A 23749-nucleotide genomic window follows, 5' to 3' on the forward strand; every position below is an offset into this window, starting at 1 on the left:
AAATACAGTAATTATACGTAGTATTAGTCATAATGGGAATATTCATATTTGTATTGTTGAAATATGAAAGGGTAAACATTTTCTGTTAAAAAGTTTAAAAAGTACTAAGTTCACAGTGACTTTTATCTCTGTTAATATTAAACTCAAATTTTGTAGTTTTACATGAACACAACTCTTTTTTTAAACATTAGAAAAAACAGTCCCTGAGCAAACCTGAATCATTTTTGGATTTTGAGACTAATTATTGTGTACATCTCCAAACTTTGTGATGTAAATTACTACAAATAATAATGCTGATATTTAAGTGATCTTTGACCTGAAGCTCTTCATCATGACTTACATCATTCCTAAGTGATCATTTGGGCTTAGTAATTTTAAAGGTTGCTTGCATCCTAAAAAAATGTGGGCAACCCTTCACTTAAATCTGAATAAGAGTGTGAATAGTTGTTGTTAATACGTAAGCTGCAATTTGATGGTGACAAGTAAAGAATATACAATGTACTGTATGTCACTTACAACTTGGGTTGCATACAGCAAATCCCCAAAAAAACATAAAAATAATGCTGGATGGGCATATTTCTTGAATTCTTATACAGTCATTTTCCTAAGTGTCATTGTATATGCTATAGAGTCAAAGTATAGGAAACTAAAATACAAAAAGGTAACACAAAATTACATTTTAAGTGCACCCCTAAAAATAGAATAGAATATAATCGAATGCATTTGTTATCATTGAACACCATGCACATCATAACCACTTATTCTCACATGAAATGAATAAAAATATGTGTTCTTTTTCCATTTAGAACCATGGATCATAATTGTTTATCTATTATTTTTTGTATGCTTTCTTGTGTGTTAAACGCTACCATTTTTTTTCATCTCAGCCAAATATGCGTGGATTTTATCCCAAACAACTTTGCAGACAGCAAGCACAAAGGCTGCACTAATTGGAAGAGAGATAACTGGCACAAATGTTATTAGTTCTGTTCATCTCGCTCACATGGGAATAGTGATTATTTGGAAGCATTTTGTATTTGTGTCACACACAGCAGTAAAAATGAAAGACATGAAAACTCGTTTTGAATGCTTCTCCTACAGTGCCCCCCTGGGTTGAGTCCTATGAAAGATGGGAGTGGATGCTATGATCACCACATTGGCATTGATTGCTCTGACGGGTTCAATGGAGGTTGTGAACAACTGTGTCTTCAGCAACTGGCTCCGCTGGAAGATGATCCAACTCTTTACAACATCCAGATGTTTTGTGGGTAAGTTAGTTCTCTAAGTTAACAATTTTGTCTAATTTTAAAATATTTACAACAGCTATTTTTTTTGGACAAAAAGGTACATAAGCTGTACCAGCAAAAATTGATGAAAGAAAAAAATATTGTCTCGTATAAGCCGCGATGAACTATAATAAGACGGCACTTCAGATATTTAAGCAGAAAGATGGTATGAGGAAGTTTTATACCTCTTTTTAATATTTTTATTTTAAACTTTTTTTAATTGCCCGCTTAGAGAAACTGTCTGAACATATAAACACATTGCACATTATTCACATATTCAATCAAAAATATACATACAATAAAATATCCAGGGCGTCTTTGACTTACGACGTGGATCCATTCTTAAGAAGCGGTGTAACCCCAATTTCAATGTGAGTCGGAAGACTCTATTTGTACTGTACTGGTAAGTATTGTACTTTTGTTCTGCCCCTTTTTACCCGTTTCGTGGGGTAAACTATGTTCTTGCACTGCATTTCATTTTCTAGAGAATTCTTGGTTTGAAGGGTACAACTGGAATTAGCGCAGCGGCCATTTTCGCCCGTGCGCACGGCAGGCAAGATTGGCACCCGGGAAGGCGGGTCGATCTCAACTGTCACTTTTATTACATCAACAAAACCCCAAAATTACCATTTATACACACACACATATATATATATATATATATATATATATATATATATATATATATATATATATATATATATATATATATATATATATATATATATATAAATTTATATATATATGATGCAAAGCGAAACACAAACTGAGAGACAGCGTCTTTCTCGCCCACAACCACCACAAAGCATATTCATCCGCTGCACGATAGAAACTAGTTCGCAGTTGTTTATGGTGTGCATTAACCTTGAAACATTGTAAGGTGAAACCGTTGTAAACCGAGGAAGCCTGGTATATATCAAATTCCTAGTACAAAAAGTTGTCCAAGATCCTATTTGTTTTATATTGTCGTGCTGTTACCTTCCACGTGTGATGGCGAAGCGTGGGTGGACAGAGTCACATGACAAAAGTTCCTCCTTTGTGCACTTTACTTGCCTCCAATACGCACACAAGTTATAATCACGAGTGAACGTTCTTTAAGTTATACTCTATGTTGTACTTGGCCTCTAGCTCGGGCACAGACAGCGCTTAGCAGTATCTGTGCAGTGAGCCGTGAGTGAACCAGTGAACCATAGAACAACAACTCGTTTCGCGATGACAAGCGCGAATTGGATATGAATGTTGCATTCAATGACCAAACTTGGCTCGGAAAACTAAAACAAGAATTGATACACAACTATAGGTCGTCAACATCTTAACTGCCTTACAATATGTAATTTAATCCTTTTAATACTGTATTTTTTTTTTGCAGTAATTGATTACATCATTTCAGTTCTATTTCTTAGTTGTTGCACAAATTGACACCTTGAATAGATGCACACTTTTGCTTTATTGGTGGACTGCCTCCTATTGACAAGCAAAAAAGTAAAATAAAGTAAAATGCAGAAAAAGTCACACTGTACTTACTGTAAGCAGCAGGGCTGGAAATCAGTGTTTTTCCCGCCTACTGAGTGAAGACAGCTTAAAAAGGTACCAACAATCCAGCGGCCCTTGTATGGATAAGCAGGTGTATATAAGGATGGATCCTTTCAAAAGATGTTGTCAGAAGTGGGATTCAAACCCACGCCTCCAAGTGAGACTGCGACCTGAACGCAGCGCCTTCGACCGCTCGGCCATTCTGACATACTTTGCTGTTTTTATTACACATTTTTTGGTTGGTTGGTTGAGTCGAGGTAACAGAAAGCCAGTGACCCAATCAAGGATAAGCAGCTCTATACAGTATAAGGATGGGTCCTTTCAAAAGATGTTGTCAGAAGTGGGATTCATACCCAGGCCTCCAAGTGAGACTGCGACCTGAATGCAGCGCCTTGGACCGCTCGGCCATCCTGACATACTTTGCTTCTTTTATTACACATTTTTTGGTTGGTTGGTTGGTTAGTTGTGTGAAGAGTGTCGAGGTAACAGAAAGCCAGCGACCCAATCATGGATAAGCAGGTGTATATAAGGATGGATCCGTTCAAAAGTTGTTGTCAGAAGTGGGATTCGAACCCACGCCTCCAAGTGAGACTGCGACCTGAACGCAGGGCCTTCGACCGCTCGGCCATCCTGACATACTTTGCTTCTTTTATTACACATTTTTTGGTTGGTTGGTTGGTTAGTTGTGTGAAGACTGTCGAGGTAACAGAAAGCCAGCGACCCAATCATGGATAAGCAGGTGTATATAAGGATGGATCCTTTCAAAAGATGTTGTCAGAAGTGGGATTCAAACCCACGCCTCCAAGTGAGACTGCGACCTGAACGCAGCGCCTTCGACCGCTCGGCCATTCTGACATACTTTGCTGTTTTTATTACACATTTTTTGGTTGGTTGGTTGAGTCGAGGTAACAGAAAGCCAGTGACCCAATCAAGGATAAGCAGCTCTATACAGTATAAGGATGGGTCCTTTCAAAAGATGTTGTCAGAAGTGGGATTCATACCCAGGACTCCAAGTGAGACTGGGACCTGAATGCAGCGCCTTGGACCGCTCGGCCATCCTGACATACTTTGCTTCTTTTATTACACATTTTTTGGTTGGTTGGTTGGTTAGTTGTGTGAAGAGTGTCGAGGTAACAGAAAGCCAGCTACCCAATCATGGATAAGCAGGTGTATATAAGGATGGATCCGTTCAAAAGTTGTTGTCAGAAGTGGGATTCGAACCCACGCCTCCAAGTGAGACTGCGACCTGAACGCAGGGCCTTCGACCGCTCGGCCATCCTGACATACTTTGCTTCTTTTATTACACATTTTTTGGTTGGTTGGTTGGTTAGCTGTGTGAAGACTGTCGAGGTAACAGAAAGCCAGCGACCCAATCATGGATAAGCAGGTGTATATAAGGATGGATCCTTTCAAAAGATGTTGTCAGAAGTGGGATTCGAACCCACGCCTCCAAGTGAGACTGCGACCTGAACGCAGCGCCTTTGACCGCTCGGCCATCCTGACATACTTTGCTTCTTTTATTACACATTTTTTGGTTGGTTGGTTGGTTAGTTGTGTGAAGAGTGTCGAGGTAACAGAAAGCCAGCGACCCAATCATGGATAAGCAGGTGTATATAAGGATGGATCCTTTCAAAAGTTGTTGTCAGAAGTGGGATTCGAACCCACGCCTCCAAGTGAGACTGCGACCTGAACGCAGGGCCTTCGACCGCTCGGCCATCCTGACATACTTTGCTTATTTTATTACACATTTTTTGGTTGGTTGGTTGGTTAGTTGTGTGAAGACTGTCGAGGTAACAGAAAGCCAGCGACCCAATCATGGATAAGCAGGTGTATATAAGGATGGATCCTTTCAAAAGATGTTGTCAGAAGTGGGATTCGAACCCATGCCTCCAAGTGAGACTGCGACCTGAACGAAGCGCCTTGGACCGCTCGGCCATTCTGACATACTTTACTGTTTTTATCACATCTTTTTTTGGTTGGTTGGTTGAGTCGAGGTAACAGAAAGCGAGTGACCCAATCAAGGATAAGCAGCTCTATACAGTATAAGGATGGGTCCTTTCAAAAGCTGTTGTCAGAAGTGGGATTCGAACCCACGCCTCCAAGTGAGACTGCGACCTGAACGCAGTGCCTTCGACCGCTCGGCCATCCTGACATACTTTGCTTCTTTTATTACACATTTTTTGGTTGGTTGGTTGGTTAGTTGTGTGAAGAGTGTCGAGGTAACAGAAAGCCAGCGACCCAATCATGGATAAGCAGGTGTATATAAGGATGGATCCTTTCAAAAGTTGTTGTCAGAAGTGGGATTCGAACCCACGCCTCCAAGTGAGACTGCGACCTGAACGCAGGGCCTTCGACCGCTCGGCCATCATGACATACTTTGCTTCTTTTATTACACATTTTTTGGTTGGTTGGTTGGTTAGTTGTGTGAAGAGTGTCGAGGTAACAGAAAGCCAGCGACCCAATCATGGATAAGCAGGTGTATATAAGGATGGATCCTTTCAAAAGATGTTGTCAGAAGTGGGATTCGAACCCACGCCTCCAAGTGAGACTGCGACCTGAACAAAGCGTCTTCGACCGCTCGGCCATTCTGACATACTTTGCTGTTTTTATCACATCTTTTTTTGGTTGGTTGGTTGAGTCGAGGTAACAGAAAGCGAGTGACCCAATCAAGGATAAGCAGCTCTATACAGTATAAGGATGGGTCCTTTCAAAAGATGTTGTCAGAAGTGGGAACCCATGCCTCCAAGTGAGACTGCGACCTGAACGAAGCGCCTTCGACTGCTCGGCCATTCTGACATACTTTGCGGTTTTTATCACACATTTTTTGGTTGGTTGGTTGGTTAGTTGTGTGAAGAGTGTCGAGGTACCAGAAAGCCAGCGACCCAATCATGGATAAGCAGGTGTATATAAGGATGGATCCTTTCAAAAGATGTTGTCCGAAGTGGGAATCGAAACCACGCCTCCAAGTGAGACTGCGACCTGAACGATGCGCTTTCGACCGCTCGGCCATTCTGACATACTTTGCTGTTTTTATCACATCTTTTTTGGTTGGTTGGTTGGTTAGTTGTGTGACGACTGTCAAGGTAACAGAAAGCCAGCGACCCAATCATGGATAAGCAGGTGTGTATAAGGATGGATCCTTTCAAAAGATGTTGTCAGAAGTGGGATTCGAACCCACGCCTCCAAGTGAGACTGCGACCTGAGCGCAGCGCCTTCGACCGCTCGGCCATCCTGACATACTTTGCTCATTTTTATTACACTTTTTTTGGTTGGTTGGTTGGTTAGTTGTGTGAAGACTGCTGAGGTAACAGAAAGCCAGCGACCCAATCATGGATAAGCAGGTGTATATACGGATGGATCCTTTCAAAAGATGTTGTCAGAAGTGGGATTCGAACCCACGCCTCCAAGTGAGACTGCGACCTGAACGCAGCGCCTTCGACCGCTCGGCCATCCTGACAGACGTTGTTCCTTTTATTACACATTTTTTGGTTGGTTGGTTGGTTAGTTGTGTGAAGCCTGTCGAGGTAACAGAAAGCCAGCGACCCAATCATGGATAAGCAGGTGTATATAAGGATGGATCCTTTCAAAAGATGTTGTCAGAAGTGGGATTCGAACCCATGCTTCCAAATGAGACTGCGACCTGAACGAAGCGCCTTCGACCGCTCGGCCATTCTGACATACTTTGCGGTTTTTATCACACATTTTTTGGTTGGTTGGTTGGTTAGTTGTGTGAAGACTGTCGAGGTAACAGAAAGCCAGCGGTCCAATCATGGATAAGCAGGTGTATATAAGGATGGATTTTTTCAAAAAAAGTTGCCAGGAGTGGGATTCGAACCCACGCCTCCACGTGAGACTGCGACCTGAACGCAGCGCCTTCGACCACTCGGCCATCCTGACATACTTTGCTTCATTTATTACACATTTTTTGGTTGGTTGGTTGGTTAGTTGTGTGAAGAGTGCTGAGGTAACAGAAAGCCAGCGACCCAATCATGGATAAGCAGGTGTATATAAGGATGGATCCTTTCAAAAGATGTTGTCAGAAGTGGGATTCGAACCCACGCCTCCAAGTGAGACTGCGACCTGAGCGCAGCGCCTTCGACCGCTCGGCCATTCTGACATACTTTGCTGTTTTTATCACACATTTTTTGGTTGGTTGGTTGAGTCGAGGTAACAGAAAGACAGGGACCCAATCAAGGATAAGCAGCTCTATACAGTGTAAGGATGGGTTCTTTCAAAAGATGTTGTCAGAAGTGGGATTCGAACCCACGCCTCCAAGTGAGACTGCGACCTTAACGCAGCGCCTTCGACCGCTCGGCCATCCTGACATACTTTGCTTCTTTTATTACACATTTTTTGGTTGGTTGGTTGGTTGGTTAGTTGTGTGAAGGCTGTTGAAGTAACAGAAAGACAGCGACCCAATCATGGATAAGCAGGTGTATATAAGTATGGATCCTTTCGAAAGATGTTGTCAGAAGTGGGATTCGAACCCACGCCTCCAAGTGAGACTGCGACCTAAACGCAGCGCCTTCGACCGCTCGGCCATCCTGACGTACTTTGCTTCTTTTATTACACATTTTTTGGTTGGTTGGTTGGTTAGTTGTGTGAAGACTGTCGAGGTAACAGAAAGCCAGCGACCCAATCATGGATAAGCAGGTGTATATAAGGATGGAATCTTTCAAAAGAAGTTGTCAGATGTGGGATTCGAAACCACGCCTCCAAGTGAGACTGCGACCTGAACGCAGCGCCTTCGACCGCTCGGCCATCCTGACATACTTTGCTTCTTTTATTACACATTTTTTGGTTGGTTGGTTGGTTAGTTGTGTGAAGACTGTCGAGGTAACAGAAAGCCAGCGACCCAATCATGGATAAGCAGGTGTATATAAGGATGGATCCTTTCAAAAGATGTTGTCAGAAGTGGGATTCAAACCCACGCCTCCAAGTGAGACTGCGACCTGAACGCAGCGCCTTCGACCGCTCGGCCATTCTGACATACTTTGCTGTTTTTATTACACATTTTTTGGTTGGTTGGTTGAGTCGAGGTAACAGAAAGCCAGTGACCCAATCAAGGATAAGCAGCTCTATACAGTATAAGGATGGGTCCTTTCAAAAGATGTTGTCAGAAGTGGGATTCATACCCAGGACTCCAAGTGAGACTGGGACCTGAATGCAGCGCCTTGGACCGCTCGGCCATCCTGACATACTTTGCTTCTTTTATTACACATTTTTTGGTTGGTTGGTTGGTTAGTTGTGTGAAGAGTGTCGAGGTAACAGAAAGCCAGCTACCCAATCATGGATAAGCAGGTGTATATAAGGATGGATCCGTTCAAAAGTTGTTGTCAGAAGTGGGATTCGAACCCACGCCTCCAAGTGAGACTGCGACCTGAACGCAGGGCCTTCGACCGCTCGGCCATCCTGACATACTTTGCTTCTTTTATTACACATTTTTTGGTTGGTTGGTTGGTTAGCTGTGTGAAGACTGTCGAGGTAACAGAAAGCCAGCGACCCAATCATGGATAAGCAGGTGTATATAAGGATGGATCCTTTCAGAAGATGTTGTCAGAAGTGGGATTCGAACCCACGCCTCCAAGTGAGACTGCGACCTGAACGCAGCGCCTTCGACCGCTCGGCCATCCTGACATACTTTGCTTCTTTTATTACACATTTTTTGGTTGGTTGGTTGGTTAGTTGTGTGAAGAGTGTCGAGGTAACAGAAAGCCAGCGACCCAATCATGGATAAGCAGGTGTATATAAGGATGGATCCTTTCAAAAGTTGTTGTCAGAAGTGGGATTCGAACCCACGCCTCCAAGTGAGACTGCGACCTGAACGCAGGGCCTTCGACCGCTCGGCCATCCTGACATACTTTGCTTATTTTATTACACATTTTTTGGTTGGTTGGTTGGTTAGTTGTGTGAAGACTGTCGAGGTAACAGAAAGCCAGCGACCCAATCATGGATAAGCAGGTGTATATAAGGATGGATCCTTTCAAAAGATGTTGTCAGAAGTGGGATTCGAACCCATGCCTCCAAGTGAGACTGCGACCTGAACGAAGCGCCTTGGACCGCTCGGCCATTCTGACATACTTTGCTGTTTTTATCACATCTTTTTTTGGTTGGTTGGTTGAGTCGAGGTAACAGAAAGCGAGTGACCCAATCAAGGATAAGCAGCTCTATACAGTATAAGGATGGGTCCTTTCAAAAGCTGTTGTCAGAAGTGGGATTCGAACCCACGCCTCCAAGTGAGACTGCGACCTGAACGCAGTGCCTTCGACCGCTCGGCCATCCTGACATACTTTGCTTCTTTTATTACACATTTTTTGGTTGGTTGGTTGGTTAGTTGTGTGAAGAGTGTCGAGGTAACAGAAAGCCAGCGACCCAATCATGGATAAGCAGGTGTATATAAGGATGGATCCTTTCAAAAGTTGTTGTCAGAAGTGGGATTCGAACCCACGCCTCCAAGTGAGACTGCGACCTGAACGCAGGGCCTTCGACCGCTCGGCCATCATGACATACTTTGCTTCTTTTATTACACATTTTTTGGTTGGTTGGTTGGTTAGTTGTGTGAAGAGTGTCGAGGTAACAGAAAGCCAGCGACCCAATCATGGATAAGCAGGTGTATATAAGGATGGATCCTTTCAAAAGATGTTGTCAGAAGTGGGATTCGAACCCACGCCTCCAAGTGAGACTGCGACCTGAACAAAGCGTCTTCGACCGCTCGGCCATTCTGACATACTTTGCTGTTTTTATCACATCTTTTTTTGGTTGGTTGGTTGAGTCGAGGTAACAGAAAGCGAGTGACCCAATCAAGGATAAGCAGCTCTATACAGTATAAGGATGGGTCCTTTCAAAAGATGTTGTCAGAAGTGGGAACCCATGCCTCCAAGTGAGACTGCGACCTGAACGAAGCGCCTTCGACTGCTCGGCCATTCTGACATACTTTGCGGTTTTTATCACACATTTTTTGGTTGGTTGGTTGGTTAGTTGTGTGAAGAGTGTCGAGGTACCAGAAAGCCAGCGACCCAATCATGGATAAGCAGGTGTATATAAGGATGGATCCTTTCAAAAGATGTTGTCCGAAGTGGGAATCGAAACCACGCCTCCAAGTGAGACTGCGACCTGAACGATGCGCCTTCGACCGCTCGGCCATTCTGACATACTTTGCTGTTTTTATCACATCTTTTTTGGTTGGTTGGTTGGTTAGTTGTGTGACGACTGTCAAGGTAACAGAAAGCCAGCGACCCAATCATGGATAAGCAGGTGTGTATAAGGATGGATCCTTTCAAAAGATGTTGTCAGAAGTGGGATTCGAACCCACGCCTCCAAGTGAGACTGCGACCTGAGCGCAGCGCCTTCGACCGCTCGGCCATCCTGACATACTTTGCTCATTTTTATTACACTTTTTTTGGTTGGTTGGTTGGTTAGTTGTGTGAAGACTGCTGAGGTAACAGAAAGCCAGCGACCCAATCATGGATAAGCAGGTGTATATACGGATGGATCCTTTCAAAAGATGTTGTCAGAAGTGGGATTCGAACCCACGCCTCCAAGTGAGACTGCGACCTGAACGCAGCGCCTTCGACCGCTCGGCCATCCTGACAGACGTTGTTCCTTTTATTACACATTTTTTGGTTGGTTGGTTGGTTAGTTGTGTGAAGCCTGTCGAGGTAACAGAAAGCCAGCGACCCAATCATGGATAAGCAGGTGTATATAAGGATGGATCCTTTCAAAAGATGTTGTCAGAAGTGGGATTCGAACCCATGCTTCCAAATGAGACTGCGACCTGAACGAAGCGCCTTCGACCGCTCGGCCATTCTGACATACTTTGCGGTTTTTATCACACATTTTTTGGTTGGTTGGTTGGTTAGTTGTGTGAAGACTGTCGAGGTAACAGAAAGCCAGCGGTCCAATCATGGATAAGCAGGTGTATATAAGGATGGATTTTTTCAAAAAAAGTTGCCAGGAGTGGGATTCGAACCCACGCCTCCACGTGAGACTGCGACCTGAACGCAGCGCCTTCGACCACTCGGCCATCCTGACATACTTTGCTTCATTTATTACACATTTTTTGGTTGGTTGGTTGGTTAGTTGTGTGAAGAGTGCTGAGGTAACAGAAAGCCAGCGACCCAATCATGGATAAGCAGGTGTATATAAGGATGGATCCTTTCAAAAGATGTTGTCAGAAGTGGGATTCGAACCCACGCCTCCAAGTGAGACTGCGACCTGAGCGCAGCGCCTTCGACCGCTCGGCCATTCTGACATACTTTGCTGTTTTTATCACACATTTTTTGGTTGGTTGGTTGAGTCGAGGTAACAGAAAGACAGGGACCCAATCAAGGATAAGCAGCTCTATACAGTGTAAGGATGGGTTCTTTCAAAAGATGTTGTCAGAAGTGGGATTCGAACCCACGCCTCCAAGTGAGACTGCGACCTTAACGCAGCGCCTTCGACCGCTCGGCCATCCTGACATACTTTGCTTCTTTTATTACACATTTTTTGGTTGGTTGGTTGGTTGGTTAGTTGTGTGAAGGCTGTTGAAGTAACAGAAAGACAGCGACCCAATCATGGATAAGCAGGTGTATATAAGTATGGATCCTTTCGAAAGATGTTGTCAGAAGTGGGATTCGAACCCACGCCTCCAAGTGAGACTGCGACCTAAACGCAGCGCCTTCGACCGCTCGGCCATCCTGACGTACTTTGCTTCTTTTATTACACATTTTTTGGTTGGTTGGTTGGTTAGTTGTGTGAAGACTGTCGAGGTAACAGAAAGCCAGCGACCCAATCATGGATAAGCAGGTGTATATAAGGATGGAATCTTTCAAAAGAAGTTGTCAGATGTGGGATTCGAAACCACGCCTCCAAGTGAGACTGCGACCTGAACGCAGCGCCTTCGACCGCTCGGCCATCCTGACATACTTTGCTTCTTTTATTACACATTTTTTGGTTGGTTGGTTGGTTAGTTGTGTGAAGACTGTCGAGGTAACAGAAAGCCAGCGACCCAATCATGGATAAGCAGGTGTATATAAGGATGGATCCTTTCAAAAGATGTTGTCAGAAGTGGGATTCAAACCCACGCCTCCAAGTGAGACTGCGACCTGAACGCAGCGCCTTCGACCGCTCGGCCATTCTGACATACTTTGCTGTTTTTATTACACATTTTTTGGTTGGTTGGTTGAGTCGAGGTAACAGAAAGCCAGTGACCCAATCAAGGATAAGCAGCTCTATACAGTATAAGGATGGGTCCTTTCAAAAGATGTTGTCAGAAGTGGGATTCATACCCAGGACTCCAAGTGAGACTGGGACCTGAATGCAGCGCCTTGGACCGCTCGGCCATCCTGACATACTTTGCTTCTTTTATTACACATTTTTTGGTTGGTTGGTTGGTTAGTTGTGTGAAGAGTGTCGAGGTAACAGAAAGCCAGCTACCCAATCATGGATAAGCAGGTGTATATAAGGATGGATCCGTTCAAAAGTTGTTGTCAGAAGTGGGATTCGAACCCACGCCTCCAAGTGAGACTGCGACCTGAACGCAGGGCCTTCGACCGCTCGGCCATCCTGACATACTTTGCTTCTTTTATTACACATTTTTTGGTTGGTTGGTTGGTTAGCTGTGTGAAGACTGTCGAGGTAACAGAAAGCCAGCGACCCAATCATGGATAAGCAGGTGTATATAAGGATGGATCCTTTCAGAAGATGTTGTCAGAAGTGGGATTCGAACCCACGCCTCCAAGTGAGACTGCGACCTGAACGCAGCGCCTTCGACCGCTCGGCCATCCTGACATACTTTGCTTATTTTATTACACATTTTTTGGTTGGTTGGTTGGTTAGTTGTGTGAAGAGTGTCGAGGTAACAGAAAGCCAGCGACCCAATCATGGATAAGCAGGTGTATATAAGGATGGATCCTTTCAAAAGTTGTTGTCAGAAGTGGGATTCGAACCCACGCCTCCAAGTGAGACTGCGACCTGAACGCAGGGCCTTCGACCGCTCGGCCATCCTGACATACTTTGCTTATTTTATTACACATTTTTTGGTTGGTTGGTTGGTTAGTTGTGTGAAGACTGTCGAGGTAACAGAAAGCCAGCGACCCAATCATGGATAAGCAGGTGTATATAAGGATGGATCCTTTCAAAAGATGTTGTCAGAAGTGGGATTCGAACCCATGCCTCCAAGTGAGACTGCGACCTGAACGAAGCGCCTTGGACCGCTCGGCCATTCTGACATACTTTGCTGTTTTTATCACATCTTTTTTTGGTTGGTTGGTTGAGTCGAGGTAAGAGAAAGCGAGTGACCCAATCAAGGATAAGCAGCTCTATACAGTATAAGGATGGGTCCTTTCAAAAGCTGTTGTCAGAAGTGGGATTCGAACCCACGCCTCCAAGTGAGACTGCGACCTGAACGCAGTGCCTTCGACCGCTCGGCCATCCTGACATACTTTGCTTCTTTTATTACACATTTTTTGGTTGGTTGGTTGGTTAGTTGTGTGAAGAGTGTCGAGGTAACAGAAAGCCAGCGACCCAATCATGGATAAGCAGGTGTATATAAGGATGGATCCTTTCAAAAGTTGTTGTCAGAAGTGGGATTCGAACCCACGCCTCCAAGTGAGACTGCGACCTGAACGCAGGGCCTTCGACCGCTCGGCCATCATGACATACTTTGCTTCTTTTATTACACATTTTTTGGTTGGTTGGTTGGTTAGTTGTGTGAAGAGTGTCGAGGTAACAGAAAGCCAGCGACCCAATCATGGATAAGCAGGTGTATATAAGGATGGATCCTTTCAAAAGATGTTGTCAGAAGTGGGATTCGAACCCACGCCTCCAAGTGAGACTGCGACCTGAACAAAGCGTCTTCGACCGCTCGGCCATTCTGACATACTTTGCTGTTTTTATCACATCTTTTTTTGGTTGGTTGGTTGAGTCGAGGTAACAGAAAGCGAGTGACCCAATCAAGGATAAGCAGCTCTATACAGTATAAGGATGGGTCCTTTCAAAAGATGTTGTCAGAAGTGGGAACCCATGCCTCCAAGTGAGACTGCGACCTGAACGAAGCGCCTTCGACTGCTCGGCCATTCTGACATACTTTGCGGTTTTTATCACACATTTTTTGGTTGGTTGGTTGGTTAGTTGTGTGAAGAGTGTCGAGGTACCAGAAAGCCAGCGACCCAATCATGGATAAGCAGGTGTATATAAGGATGGATCCTTTCAAAAGATGTTGTCCGAAGTGGGAATCGAAACCACGCCTCCAAGTGAGACTGCGACCTGAACGATGCGCCTTCGACCGCTCGGCCATTCTGACATACTTTGCTGTTTTTATCACATCTTTTTTGGTTGGTTGGTTGGTTAGTTGTGTGACGACTGTCAAGGTAACAGAAAGCCAGCGACCCAATCATGGATAAGCAGGTGTGTATAAGGATGGATCCTTTCAAAAGATGTTGTCAGAAGTGGGATTCGAACCCACGCCTCCAAGTGAGACTGCGACCTGAGCGCAGCGCCTTCGACCGCTCGGCCATCCTGACATACTTTGCTCATTTTTATTACACTTTTTTTGGTTGGTTGGTTGGTTAGTTGTGTGAAGACTGCTGAGGTAACAGAAAGCCAGCGACCCAATCATGGATAAGCAGGTGTATATACGGATGGATCCTTTCAAAAGATGTTGTCAGAAGTGGGATTCGAACCCACGCCTCCAAGTGAGACTGCGACCTGAACGCAGCGCCTTCGACCGCTCGGCCATCCTGACAGACGTTGTTCCTTTTATTACACATTTTTTGGTTGGTTGGTTGGTTAGTTGTGTGAAGCCTGTCGAGGTAACAGAAAGCCAGCGACCCAATCATGGATAAGCAGGTGTATATAAGGATGGATCCTTTCAAAAGATGTTGTCAGAAGTGGGATTCGAACCCATGCTTCCAAATGAGACTGCGACCTGAACGAAGCGCCTTCGACCGCTCGGCCATTCTGACATACTTTGCGGTTTTTATCACACATTTTTTGGTTGGTTGGTTGGTTAGTTGTGTGAAGACTGTCGAGGTAACAGAAAGCCAGCGGTCCAATCATGGATAAGCAGGTGTATATAAGGATGGATTTTTTCAAAAAAAGTTGACAGGAGTGGGATTCGAACCCACGCCTCCACGTGAGACTGCGACCTGAACGCAGCGCCTTCGACCACTCGGCCATCCTGACATACTTTGCTTCATTTATTACACATTTTTTGGTTGGTTGGTTGGTTAGTTGTGTGAAGAGTGCTGAGGTAACAGAAAGCCAGCGACCCAATCATGGATAAGCAGGTGTATATAAGGATGGATCCTTTCAAAAGATGTTGTCAGAAGTGGGATTCGAACCCACGCCTCCAAGTGAGACTGCGACCTGAGCGCAGCGCCTTCGACCGCTCGGCCATCCTGACATACTTTGCTTCATTTATTACACATTTTTTGGTTGGTTGGTTGGTTAGTTGTGTGAAGAGTGCTGAGGTAACAGAAAGCCAGCGACCCAATCATGGATAAGCAGGTGTATATAAGGATGGATCCTTTCAAAAGATGTTGTCAGAAGTGGGATTCGAACCCACGCCTCCAAGTGAGACTGCGACCTGAGCGCAGCGCCTTCGACCGCTCGGCCATTCTGACATACTTTGCCGTTTTATCACACATTTTTTGGTTGGTTGGTTGAGTCGAGGTAACAGAAAGACAGGGACCCAATCAAGGATAAGCAGCTCTATACAGTGTAAGGATGGGTTCTTTCAAAAGATGTTGTCAGAAGTGGGATTCGAACCCACGCCTCCAAGTGAGACTGCGACCTTAACGCAGCGCCTTCGACCGCTCGGCCATCCTGACATACTTTGCTTCTTTTATTACACATTTTTTGGTTGGTTGGTTGGTTGGTTAGTTGTGTGAAGGCTGTTGAAGTAACAGAAAGACAGCGACCCAATCATGGATAAGCAGGTGTATATAAGTATGGATCCTTTCGAAAGATGTTGTCAGAAGTGGGATTCGAACCCACGCCTCCAAGTGAGACTGCGACCTAAACGCAGCGCCTTCGACCGCTCGGCCATCCTGACGTACTTTGCTTCTTTTATTACACATTTTTTGGTTGGTTGGTTGGTTAGTTGTGTGAAGACTGTCGAGGTAACAGAAAGCCAGCGACCCAATCATGGATAAGCAGGTGTATATAAGGATGGAATCTTTCAAAAGAAGTTGTCAGATGTGGGATTCGAAACCACGCCTCCAAGTGAGACTGCGACCTGAACGCAGCGCCTTCGACCGCTCGGCCATCCTGACATACTTTGCTTCTTTTATTACACATTTTTTGGTTGGTTGGTTGGTTAGTTGTGTGAAGACTGTCGAGGTAACAGAAAGCCAGCGACCCAATCATGGATAAGCAGGTGTATATAAGGATGGATCCTTTCAAAAGATGTTGTCAGAAGTGGGATTCAAACCCACGCCTCCAAGTGAGACTGCGACCTGAACGCAGCGCCTTCGACCGCTCGGCCATTCTGACATACTTTGCTGTTTTTATTACACATTTTTTGGTTGGTTGGTTGAGTCGAGGTAACAGAAAGCCAGTGACCCAATCAAGGATAAGCAGCTCTATACAGTATAAGGATGGGTCCTTTCAAAAGATGTTGTCAGAAGTGGGATTCATACCCAGGACTCCAAGTGAGACTGGGACCTGAATGCAGCGCCTTGGACCGCTCGGCCATCCTGACATACTTTGCTTCTTTTATTACACATTTTTTGGTTGGTTGGTTGGTTAGTTGTGTGAAGAGTGTCGAGGTAACAGAAAGCCAGCTACCCAATCATGGATAAGCAGGTGTATATAAGGATGGATCCGTTCAAAAGTTGTTGTCAGAAGTGGGATTCGAACCCACGCCTCCAAGTGAGACTGCGACCTGAACGCAGGGCCTTCGACCGCTCGGCCATCCTGACATACTTTGCTTCTTTTATTACACATTTTTTGGTTGGTTGGTTGGTTAGCTGTGTGAAGACTGTCGAGGTAACAGAAAGCCAGCGACCCAATCATGGATAAGCAGGTGTATATAAGGATGGATCCTTTCAGAAGATGTTGTCAGAAGTGGGATTCGAACCCACGCCTCCAAGTGAGACTGCGACCTGAACGCAGCGCCTTCGACCGCTCGGCCATCCTGACATACTTTGCTTCTTTTATTACACATTTTTTGGTTGGTTGGTTGGTTAGTTGTGTGAAGAGTGTCGAGGTAACAGAAAGCCAGCGACCCAATCATGGATAAGCAGGTGTATATAAGGATGGATCCTTTCAAAAGTTGTTGTCAGAAGTGGGATTCGAACCCACGCCTCCAAGTGAGACTGCGACCTGAACGCAGGGCCTTCGACCGCTCGGCCATCCTGACATACTTTGCTTATTTTATTACACATTTTTTGGTTGGTTGGTTGGTTAGTTGTGTGAAGACTGTCGAGGTAACAGAAAGCCAGCGACCCAATCATGGATAAGCAGGTGTATATAAGGATGGATCCTTTCAAAAGATGTTGTCAGAAGTGGGATTCGAACCCATGCCTCCAAGTGAGACTGCGACCTGAACGAAGCGCCTTGGACCGCTCGGCCATTCTGACATACTTTGCTGTTTTTATCACATCTTTTTTTGGTTGGTTGGTTGAGTCGAGGTAACAGAAAGCGAGTGACCCAATCAAGGATAAGCAGCTCTATACAGTATAAGGATGGGTCCTTTCAAAAGCTGTTGTCAGAAGTGGGATTCGAACCCACGCCTCCAAGTGAGACTGCGACCTGAACGCAGTGCCTTCGACCGCTCGGCCATCCTGACATACTTTGCTTCTTTTATTACACATTTTTTGGTTGGTTGGTTGGTTAGTTGTGTGAAGAGTGTCGAGGTAACAGAAAGCCAGCGACCCAATCATGGATAAGCAGGTGTATATAAGGATGGATCCTTTCAAAAGATGTTGTCAGAAGTGGGATTCGAACCCACGCCTCCAAGTGAGACTGCGACCTGAACAAAGCGTCTTCGACCGCTCGGCCATTCTGACATACTTTGCTGTTTTTATCACATCTTTTTTTGGTTGGTTGGTTGAGTCGAGGTAACAGAAAGCGAGTGACCCAATCAAGGATAAGCAGCTCTATACAGTATAAGGATGGGTCCTTTCAAAAGATGTTGTCAGAAGTGGGAACCCATGCCTCCAAGTGAGACTGCGACCTGAACGAAGCGCCTTCGACTGCTCGGCCATTCTGACATACTTTGCGGTTTTTATCACACATTTTTTGGTTGGTTGGTTGGTTAGTTGTGTGAAGAGTGTCGAGGTACCAGAAAGCCAGCGACCCAATCATGGATAAGCAGGTGTATATAAGGATGGATCCTTTCAAAAGATGTTGTCCGAAGTGGGAATCGAAACCACGCCTCCAAGTGAGACTGCGACCTGAACGATGCGCCTTCGACCGCTCGGCCATTCTGACATACTTTGCTGTTTTTATCACATCTTTTTTGGTTGGTTGGTTGGTTAGTTGTGTGACGACTGTGAAGGTAACAGAAAGCCAGCGACCCAATCATGGATAAGCAGGTGTGTATAAGGATGGATCCTTTCAAAAGATGTTGTCAGAAGTGGGATTCGAACCCACGCCTCCAAGTGAGACTGCGACCTGAGCGCAGCGCCTTCGACCGCTCGGCCATCCTGACATACTTTGCTCATTTTTATTACACATTTTTTGGTTGGTTGGTTGGTTGGTTAGTTGTGTGAAGACTGCTGAGGTAACATAAAGCCAGCGACCCAATCATGGATAAGCAGGTGTATATACGGATGGATCCTTTCAAAAGATGTTGTCAGAAGTGGGATTCGAACCCACGCCTCCAAGTGAGACTGCGACCTGAACGCAGCGCCTTCGACCGCTCGGCCATCCTGACATACGTTGTTCCTTTTATTACACATTTTTTGGTTGGTTGGTTGGTTAGTTGTGTGAAGCCTGTCGAGGTAACAGAAAGCCAGCGACCCAATCATGGATAAGCAGGTGTATATAAGGATGGATCCTTTCAAAAGATGTTGTCAGAAGTGGGATTCGAACCCATGCCTCCAAATGAGACTGCGACCTGAACGAAGCGCCTTCGACCGCTCGGCCATTCTGACATACTTTGCGGTTTTTATCACACATTTTTTGGTTGGTTGGTTGGTTAGTTGTGTGAAGACTGTCGAGGTAACAGAAAGCCAGCGATCCAATCATGGATAAGCAGGTGTATATAAGGATGGATTTTTTCAAAAAAAGTTGCCAGGAGTGGGATTCGAACCCACGCCTCCACGTGAGACTGCGACCTGAACGCAGCGCCTTCGACCACTCGGCCATCCTGACATACTTTGCTTCATTTATTACACATTTTTTGGTTGGTTGGTTGGTTAGTTGTGTGAAGAGTGCTGAGGTAACAGAAAGCCAGCGACCCAATCATGGATAAGCAGGTGTATATAAGGATGGATCCTTTCAAAAGATGTTGTCAGAAGTGGGATTCGAACCCACGCCTCCAAGTGAGACTGCGACCTGAGCGCAGCGCCTTCGACCGCTCGGCCATTCTGACATACTTTGCTGTTTTTATCACACATTTTTTGGTTGGTTGGTTGAGTCGAGGTAACAGAAAGACAGGGACCCAATCAAGGATAAGCAGCTCTATACAGTGTAAGGATGGGTTCTTTCAAAAGATGTTGTCAGAAGTGGGATTCGAACCCACGCCTCCAAGTGAGACTGCGACCTTAACGCAGCGCCTTCGACCGCTCGGCCATCCTGACATACTTTGCTTCTTTTATTACACATTTTTTGGTTGGTTGGTTGGTTGGTTAGTTGTGTGAAGGCTGTTGAAGTAACAGAAAGACAGCGACCCAATCATGGATAAGCAGGTGTATATAAGTATGGATCCTTTCGAAAGATGTTGTCAGAAGTGGGATTCGAACCCACGCCTCCAAGTGAGACTGCGACCTAAACGCAGCGCCTTCGACCGCTCGGCCATCCTGACGTACTTTGCTTCTTTTATTACACATTTTTTGGTTGGTTGGTTGGTTAGTTGTGTGAAGACTGTCGAGGTAACAGAAAGCCAGCGACCCAATCATGGATAAGCAGGTGTATATAAGGATGGAATCTTTCAAAAGAAGTTGTCAGATGTGGGATTCGAAACCACGCCTCCAAGTGAGACTGCGACCTGAACGCAGCGCCTTCGACCGCTCGGCCATCCTGACATACTTTGCTTCTTTTATTACACATTTTTTGGTTGGTTGGTTGGTTAGTTGTGTGAAGACTGTCGAGGTAACAGAAAGCCAGCGACCCAATCATGGATAAGCAGGTGTATATAAGGATGGATCCTTTCAAAAGATGTTGTCAGAAGTGGGATTCAAACCCACGCCTCCAAGTGAGACTGCGACCTGAACGCAGCGCCTTCGACCGCTCGGCCATTCTGACATACTTTGCTGTTTTTATTACACATTTTTTGGTTGGTTGGTTGAGTCGAGGTAACAGAAAGCCAGTGACCCAATCAAGGATAAGCAGCTCTATACAGTATAAGGATGGGTCCTTTCAAAAGTTGTTGTCAGAAGTGGGATTCGAACCCACGCCTTCAAGTGAGACTGCGACCTTAACGCAGCGCCTTCGACCGCTCGGCCATCCTGACATACTTTGCTTCTTTTATTACACATTTTTTGGTTGGTTGGTTGGTTGGTTAGTTGTGTGAAGAGTGTCGAGGTAACAGAAAGCCAGCGACCCAATCATGGATAAGCAGGTGTATATACGGATGGATCCTTTCAAAAGATGTTGTCAGAAGTGGGATTCGAACCCACGCCTCCAAGTGAGACTGCGACCTGAACGCAGCGCCTTCGACCGCTCAGCCATCCTGACATACGTTGTTCCTTTTATTACACATTTTTTGGTTGGTTGGTTGGTTAGTTGTGTGAAGCCTGTCGCGGTAACAGAAAGCCAGCGACCCAATCATGGATAAGCAGGTGTATATAAAGATGGATCCTTTCAAAAGATGTTGTCAGAAGTGGGATTCGAACCCATGCCTCCAAGTGAGACTGTGACCTGAACGAAGCGCCTTCGACCGCTCGGCCATTCTGACATACTTTGCGGTTTTTATCACACATTTTTTGGTTGGTTGGTTGGTTAGTTGTGTGAAGACTGTCGAGGTAACAGAAAGCCAGCGATCCAATCATGGATAAGCAGGTGTATATAAGGATGGATTTTTTCAAAAAAAGTTGCCAGGAGTGGGATTCGAACCCACGCCTCCACGTGAGACTGCGACCTGAACGCAGCGCCTTCGACCGCTCGGCCATCCTGACATACTTTGCTTCTTTTATTACACATTTTTTGGTTGGTTGGTTAGTTGTGTGAAGACTGTTGATCTAACAGAAAGCCAGCGACCCAATCATGGATAAGCAGGTGTATATAAGGATGGATCCTTTCAAAAGATGTTGTCAGAAGTGAAACTCGAACCCACGCCTCCAAGTGAGACCGCGACCTGAACGCAGCGCCTTGGACCGCTCGGCCATCCTGACATACTTTGCTTCTTTTATTACACATTTTTTGGTTGGTTGGTTGGTTAGTTGTGTGAAGACCGTCGAGGTAACAGAAAGCCAGCGACCCAATCAAGGATAAGCAGGTGTCTATACAGTATAAGGATGGATCCGTTCAAAAGATGTTGTCAAAAGTGGGAGTCGAACCCACGCCTCCAAGTGAGACTGCAACCTGAATGCAGCGCCTTCGACCGCTCGGCCATCCTGACACGTTTATTTTTCTTGTCATGCATTCTTTCATTGGTTGGTTAGTTGCATGAAGACAGTTGGGAGAAGAACCGAGGACCCAAATCAGGTCGGTCGGTCGGTCGGTCGGTCGGTCTCTTGAGTGAAGAGAGTCAAGGTAACGGAAAGCCAGCGACCCAATCAAGGATAAGCAGCTGTATCCAGTAAAAGGATGGATCCTTTCAAAAGATTTTATCACAAGTGGGATCCGAAGCCACGCCTCCAAGTGAGACTGCGACTTGAACGCAGCGACTTCGGTCGCTCGGCCATCCTGACATACTTAGCTTTTTTATCACACATTTTTTGGTTGGTTGGTTGGTTAGTTGTGTGAAGACTGTCGAGGTAACAGAAAGCCAGCAACCCAATCATGGATAAGCAGGTGTATATAAGGATGGATCCTTTCAAAAGATGTAGTCAGAAGTGGGATTCGAACCCGGATTTTAACCGACGCCTCCAAGTGAGACTGCAACCTGAATGCAGCGCCTTTAACCGCCCTGACACATTTGGCTTTTTTTGTCACGCATTCTTTGATTGGTTTTTTAGTTGCGTGAAGACAGTTGGGAGATGCACTAACGACCCAAATGAGGATAAGCGGCTGTATATAAGGATGGATACCTTTAAATGATGTTGTCAGAAGTGGGATTTGAACCCATGCCTCCAATTGACACTGCGACCTGAACCCAGTGCCATCGACCACTTGATCATCCTCACATGTTCGGCTTTTCTTGTCATGCATTCTTTGCGTGAAGACAGTTGGGAGACACACCAAGGACGCAAATAAGGATAAACGTCTTTGTATCAGGATGAATACTTTCAAAAGATGCTCTCAGAAGTGGGACTCGAACCACGCCTCCAAGTGAGACTGCAACCTGAACACAACACCTTCGACTGCTCGGCCACCCTGACATATTTCAATATTATGATCACACATTCTTTCGTTTGTTGGTTGGTTAGTTGTGGGAAGACAGTTGAGGTAACAGAAAGCCAGCGACCCAATTATGGATAAGCGGCTGTATATAAGGATGGATCTTTTCAAAAGATGTTGTCAGAAGTGGGATTCGACCTCACTCCTCCAAGTGAGACTGCAACCTGAATGAAGCGCCTTCGACCACTCGGCCATCCTGACGTACTTTGCTGTTTTTATCACACATTCTTTGGTTGGTTGGTTGGTTGGTTAGTTAGTTGTGTTAAGACAGTTGAGGTAACAGAAAGCCAATGACCCAAGTAAGCATAAGTGGCTGTATATAAGGATGGATACTTTCAAAAGATGTTGTAAGAAGTGGGATTGGAACCCACGCTTCCAAGTGAGACTATGACCTGAACGCAGTGCCTTCTACTGCTCGGCCATCCTGACATACTTTGCTTTTCTTATCACACATTCTTTGGTTGTTTGCTCAATTGTGTGAAACTTGTAAGGACAGGTGGCTTTAGATAGGAATGGATGCCTTTTAAAGTTATTGGGAGTGAAACCCACATCTCTAGGTTAGACTGCTACCTGAACACAGCGCCTTGGACCTCTTGGCCATCCTGACATTTTCTTCTATTCTTATCATGGATTTTTTGGTTGGTTCTGTTCATTAAATATGTGTGAAAGTTTTTTTGTCCTTTTGTACCCTGCAATGGGCTTACAAGCAGGGTTTTCCCCACCTGCTGCGTGAAGACAGCTGGGAGAGTGACAGGCAACTCAGTGACACTAGTAAGGCTTAGCAGCTGTAGAAAGGAATGATACTTTCAGAAGTGGGATTCAAACCCACTACTCAAAGGGAGACTGCGAACTGAATGCAGCGCCTTGGACCGCTCAGCCATCCGGGCATATTATGCTTTTCTTATCATGCATTTTTTGGTTGGTTGGTTGATTCAGTTTTAATAGTTATTTGTCCCTATGTGCGCTGTGATTGTCAGACAACCAGGGTTTTCCCCATCTGCTGCGTGAAGACAGCTGGGAGAGGTACTTTATAATTACATTTACTAAAATCACAGCACCTGCGACCCTAGTGAGGATAAACGGCTTTAGAAAATGGATGGATGAATGGATGGATGGATGGATGGATGGATGGATGGATGGATGGATGGATGGACAACCAAACTGCTTCTGCAAAGTCTGCAGAAGCTACAACTACAGTGTAATCAAACTAAGCGTCATGCATAAATATAATCCATATGTTAAAGGGACAGGTCAACATTATCTCTGACATTAGAGACGTA

The 23749-nt window shown here is 45.3% G+C and overlaps 1 protein-coding gene and 43 non-coding genes across 51 annotated transcripts in view; 1 reads left to right on the top strand and 43 right to left on the bottom strand.

The window, feature by feature from the left end:
• astn1 (astrotactin 1) overlaps positions 1-23749 on the top strand; it is a 369637-nt gene that overhangs the window by 153225 nt on the left and 192663 nt on the right. For all 8 annotated transcript variants that reach the window (XM_088430421.1, XM_088430423.1, XM_088430425.1 and 5 more), the window contains one exon: positions 1102-1268. In XM_088430421.1, coding sequence (XP_088286547.1) covers positions 1102-1268 — 167 coding nt within the window. The remainder of the gene's footprint in view (positions 1-1101; positions 1269-23749) is intronic.
• On the bottom strand, positions 3372-3454 carry trnal-cag (transfer RNA leucine (anticodon CAG)). The gene has a single exon. It is a non-coding gene; the product is annotated as a tRNA-Leu (tRNA).
• On the bottom strand, positions 4020-4102 carry trnal-cag (transfer RNA leucine (anticodon CAG)). The gene has a single exon. It is a non-coding gene; the product is annotated as a tRNA-Leu (tRNA).
• trnal-cag (transfer RNA leucine (anticodon CAG)) lies at positions 4240-4322 on the bottom strand. Its single transcript has one exon. It is a non-coding gene; the product is annotated as a tRNA-Leu (tRNA).
• Positions 4460-4542, bottom strand: trnal-cag (transfer RNA leucine (anticodon CAG)). The gene has a single exon. It is a non-coding gene; the product is annotated as a tRNA-Leu (tRNA).
• On the bottom strand, positions 4889-4971 carry trnal-cag (transfer RNA leucine (anticodon CAG)). The gene has a single exon. It is a non-coding gene; the product is annotated as a tRNA-Leu (tRNA).
• Positions 5973-6055, bottom strand: trnal-cag (transfer RNA leucine (anticodon CAG)). Its single transcript has one exon. It is a non-coding gene; the product is annotated as a tRNA-Leu (tRNA).
• On the bottom strand, positions 6194-6276 carry trnal-cag (transfer RNA leucine (anticodon CAG)). The gene has a single exon. It is a non-coding gene; the product is annotated as a tRNA-Leu (tRNA).
• trnal-cag (transfer RNA leucine (anticodon CAG)) lies at positions 6634-6716 on the bottom strand. The gene has a single exon. It is a non-coding gene; the product is annotated as a tRNA-Leu (tRNA).
• Positions 6854-6936, bottom strand: trnal-cag (transfer RNA leucine (anticodon CAG)). Its single transcript has one exon. It is a non-coding gene; the product is annotated as a tRNA-Leu (tRNA).
• Positions 7062-7144, bottom strand: trnal-aag (transfer RNA leucine (anticodon AAG)). Its single transcript has one exon. It is a non-coding gene; the product is annotated as a tRNA-Leu (tRNA).
• trnal-uag (transfer RNA leucine (anticodon UAG)) lies at positions 7286-7368 on the bottom strand. The gene has a single exon. It is a non-coding gene; the product is annotated as a tRNA-Leu (tRNA).
• Positions 8154-8236, bottom strand: trnal-cag (transfer RNA leucine (anticodon CAG)). The gene has a single exon. It is a non-coding gene; the product is annotated as a tRNA-Leu (tRNA).
• Positions 8374-8456, bottom strand: trnal-cag (transfer RNA leucine (anticodon CAG)). Its single transcript has one exon. It is a non-coding gene; the product is annotated as a tRNA-Leu (tRNA).
• Positions 8594-8676, bottom strand: trnal-cag (transfer RNA leucine (anticodon CAG)). Its single transcript has one exon. It is a non-coding gene; the product is annotated as a tRNA-Leu (tRNA).
• Positions 9023-9105, bottom strand: trnal-cag (transfer RNA leucine (anticodon CAG)). Its single transcript has one exon. It is a non-coding gene; the product is annotated as a tRNA-Leu (tRNA).
• trnal-cag (transfer RNA leucine (anticodon CAG)) lies at positions 10107-10189 on the bottom strand. Its single transcript has one exon. It is a non-coding gene; the product is annotated as a tRNA-Leu (tRNA).
• trnal-cag (transfer RNA leucine (anticodon CAG)) lies at positions 10328-10410 on the bottom strand. The gene has a single exon. It is a non-coding gene; the product is annotated as a tRNA-Leu (tRNA).
• trnal-cag (transfer RNA leucine (anticodon CAG)) lies at positions 10768-10850 on the bottom strand. The gene has a single exon. It is a non-coding gene; the product is annotated as a tRNA-Leu (tRNA).
• Positions 10988-11070, bottom strand: trnal-cag (transfer RNA leucine (anticodon CAG)). Its single transcript has one exon. It is a non-coding gene; the product is annotated as a tRNA-Leu (tRNA).
• Positions 11196-11278, bottom strand: trnal-aag (transfer RNA leucine (anticodon AAG)). The gene has a single exon. It is a non-coding gene; the product is annotated as a tRNA-Leu (tRNA).
• On the bottom strand, positions 11420-11502 carry trnal-uag (transfer RNA leucine (anticodon UAG)). The gene has a single exon. It is a non-coding gene; the product is annotated as a tRNA-Leu (tRNA).
• Positions 12288-12370, bottom strand: trnal-cag (transfer RNA leucine (anticodon CAG)). Its single transcript has one exon. It is a non-coding gene; the product is annotated as a tRNA-Leu (tRNA).
• On the bottom strand, positions 12508-12590 carry trnal-cag (transfer RNA leucine (anticodon CAG)). Its single transcript has one exon. It is a non-coding gene; the product is annotated as a tRNA-Leu (tRNA).
• Positions 12728-12810, bottom strand: trnal-cag (transfer RNA leucine (anticodon CAG)). Its single transcript has one exon. It is a non-coding gene; the product is annotated as a tRNA-Leu (tRNA).
• trnal-cag (transfer RNA leucine (anticodon CAG)) lies at positions 13157-13239 on the bottom strand. The gene has a single exon. It is a non-coding gene; the product is annotated as a tRNA-Leu (tRNA).
• trnal-cag (transfer RNA leucine (anticodon CAG)) lies at positions 14241-14323 on the bottom strand. The gene has a single exon. It is a non-coding gene; the product is annotated as a tRNA-Leu (tRNA).
• On the bottom strand, positions 14462-14544 carry trnal-cag (transfer RNA leucine (anticodon CAG)). Its single transcript has one exon. It is a non-coding gene; the product is annotated as a tRNA-Leu (tRNA).
• On the bottom strand, positions 15122-15204 carry trnal-cag (transfer RNA leucine (anticodon CAG)). Its single transcript has one exon. It is a non-coding gene; the product is annotated as a tRNA-Leu (tRNA).
• Positions 15342-15424, bottom strand: trnal-cag (transfer RNA leucine (anticodon CAG)). Its single transcript has one exon. It is a non-coding gene; the product is annotated as a tRNA-Leu (tRNA).
• trnal-aag (transfer RNA leucine (anticodon AAG)) lies at positions 15549-15631 on the bottom strand. Its single transcript has one exon. It is a non-coding gene; the product is annotated as a tRNA-Leu (tRNA).
• trnal-uag (transfer RNA leucine (anticodon UAG)) lies at positions 15773-15855 on the bottom strand. Its single transcript has one exon. It is a non-coding gene; the product is annotated as a tRNA-Leu (tRNA).
• trnal-cag (transfer RNA leucine (anticodon CAG)) lies at positions 16861-16943 on the bottom strand. Its single transcript has one exon. It is a non-coding gene; the product is annotated as a tRNA-Leu (tRNA).
• trnal-cag (transfer RNA leucine (anticodon CAG)) lies at positions 17510-17592 on the bottom strand. Its single transcript has one exon. It is a non-coding gene; the product is annotated as a tRNA-Leu (tRNA).
• trnal-cag (transfer RNA leucine (anticodon CAG)) lies at positions 18374-18456 on the bottom strand. The gene has a single exon. It is a non-coding gene; the product is annotated as a tRNA-Leu (tRNA).
• Positions 18599-18681, bottom strand: trnal-cag (transfer RNA leucine (anticodon CAG)). The gene has a single exon. It is a non-coding gene; the product is annotated as a tRNA-Leu (tRNA).
• trnal-cag (transfer RNA leucine (anticodon CAG)) lies at positions 19039-19121 on the bottom strand. The gene has a single exon. It is a non-coding gene; the product is annotated as a tRNA-Leu (tRNA).
• On the bottom strand, positions 19259-19341 carry trnal-cag (transfer RNA leucine (anticodon CAG)). The gene has a single exon. It is a non-coding gene; the product is annotated as a tRNA-Leu (tRNA).
• trnal-aag (transfer RNA leucine (anticodon AAG)) lies at positions 19467-19549 on the bottom strand. Its single transcript has one exon. It is a non-coding gene; the product is annotated as a tRNA-Leu (tRNA).
• trnal-uag (transfer RNA leucine (anticodon UAG)) lies at positions 19691-19773 on the bottom strand. Its single transcript has one exon. It is a non-coding gene; the product is annotated as a tRNA-Leu (tRNA).
• On the bottom strand, positions 20339-20421 carry trnal-aag (transfer RNA leucine (anticodon AAG)). Its single transcript has one exon. It is a non-coding gene; the product is annotated as a tRNA-Leu (tRNA).
• Positions 20563-20645, bottom strand: trnal-cag (transfer RNA leucine (anticodon CAG)). The gene has a single exon. It is a non-coding gene; the product is annotated as a tRNA-Leu (tRNA).
• On the bottom strand, positions 21003-21085 carry trnal-cag (transfer RNA leucine (anticodon CAG)). Its single transcript has one exon. It is a non-coding gene; the product is annotated as a tRNA-Leu (tRNA).
• Positions 21446-21528, bottom strand: trnal-cag (transfer RNA leucine (anticodon CAG)). The gene has a single exon. It is a non-coding gene; the product is annotated as a tRNA-Leu (tRNA).

The sequence above is a fragment of the Hippichthys cyanospilos genome, chromosome 12 (genome assembly GCF_059441005.1).
Source record: "Hippichthys cyanospilos isolate Australia breed blue-spotted pipefish chromosome 12, RoL_Hcya_1.0, whole genome shotgun sequence".
Taxonomy (NCBI): Eukaryota; Metazoa; Chordata; class Actinopteri; order Syngnathiformes; family Syngnathidae; genus Hippichthys; species Hippichthys cyanospilos.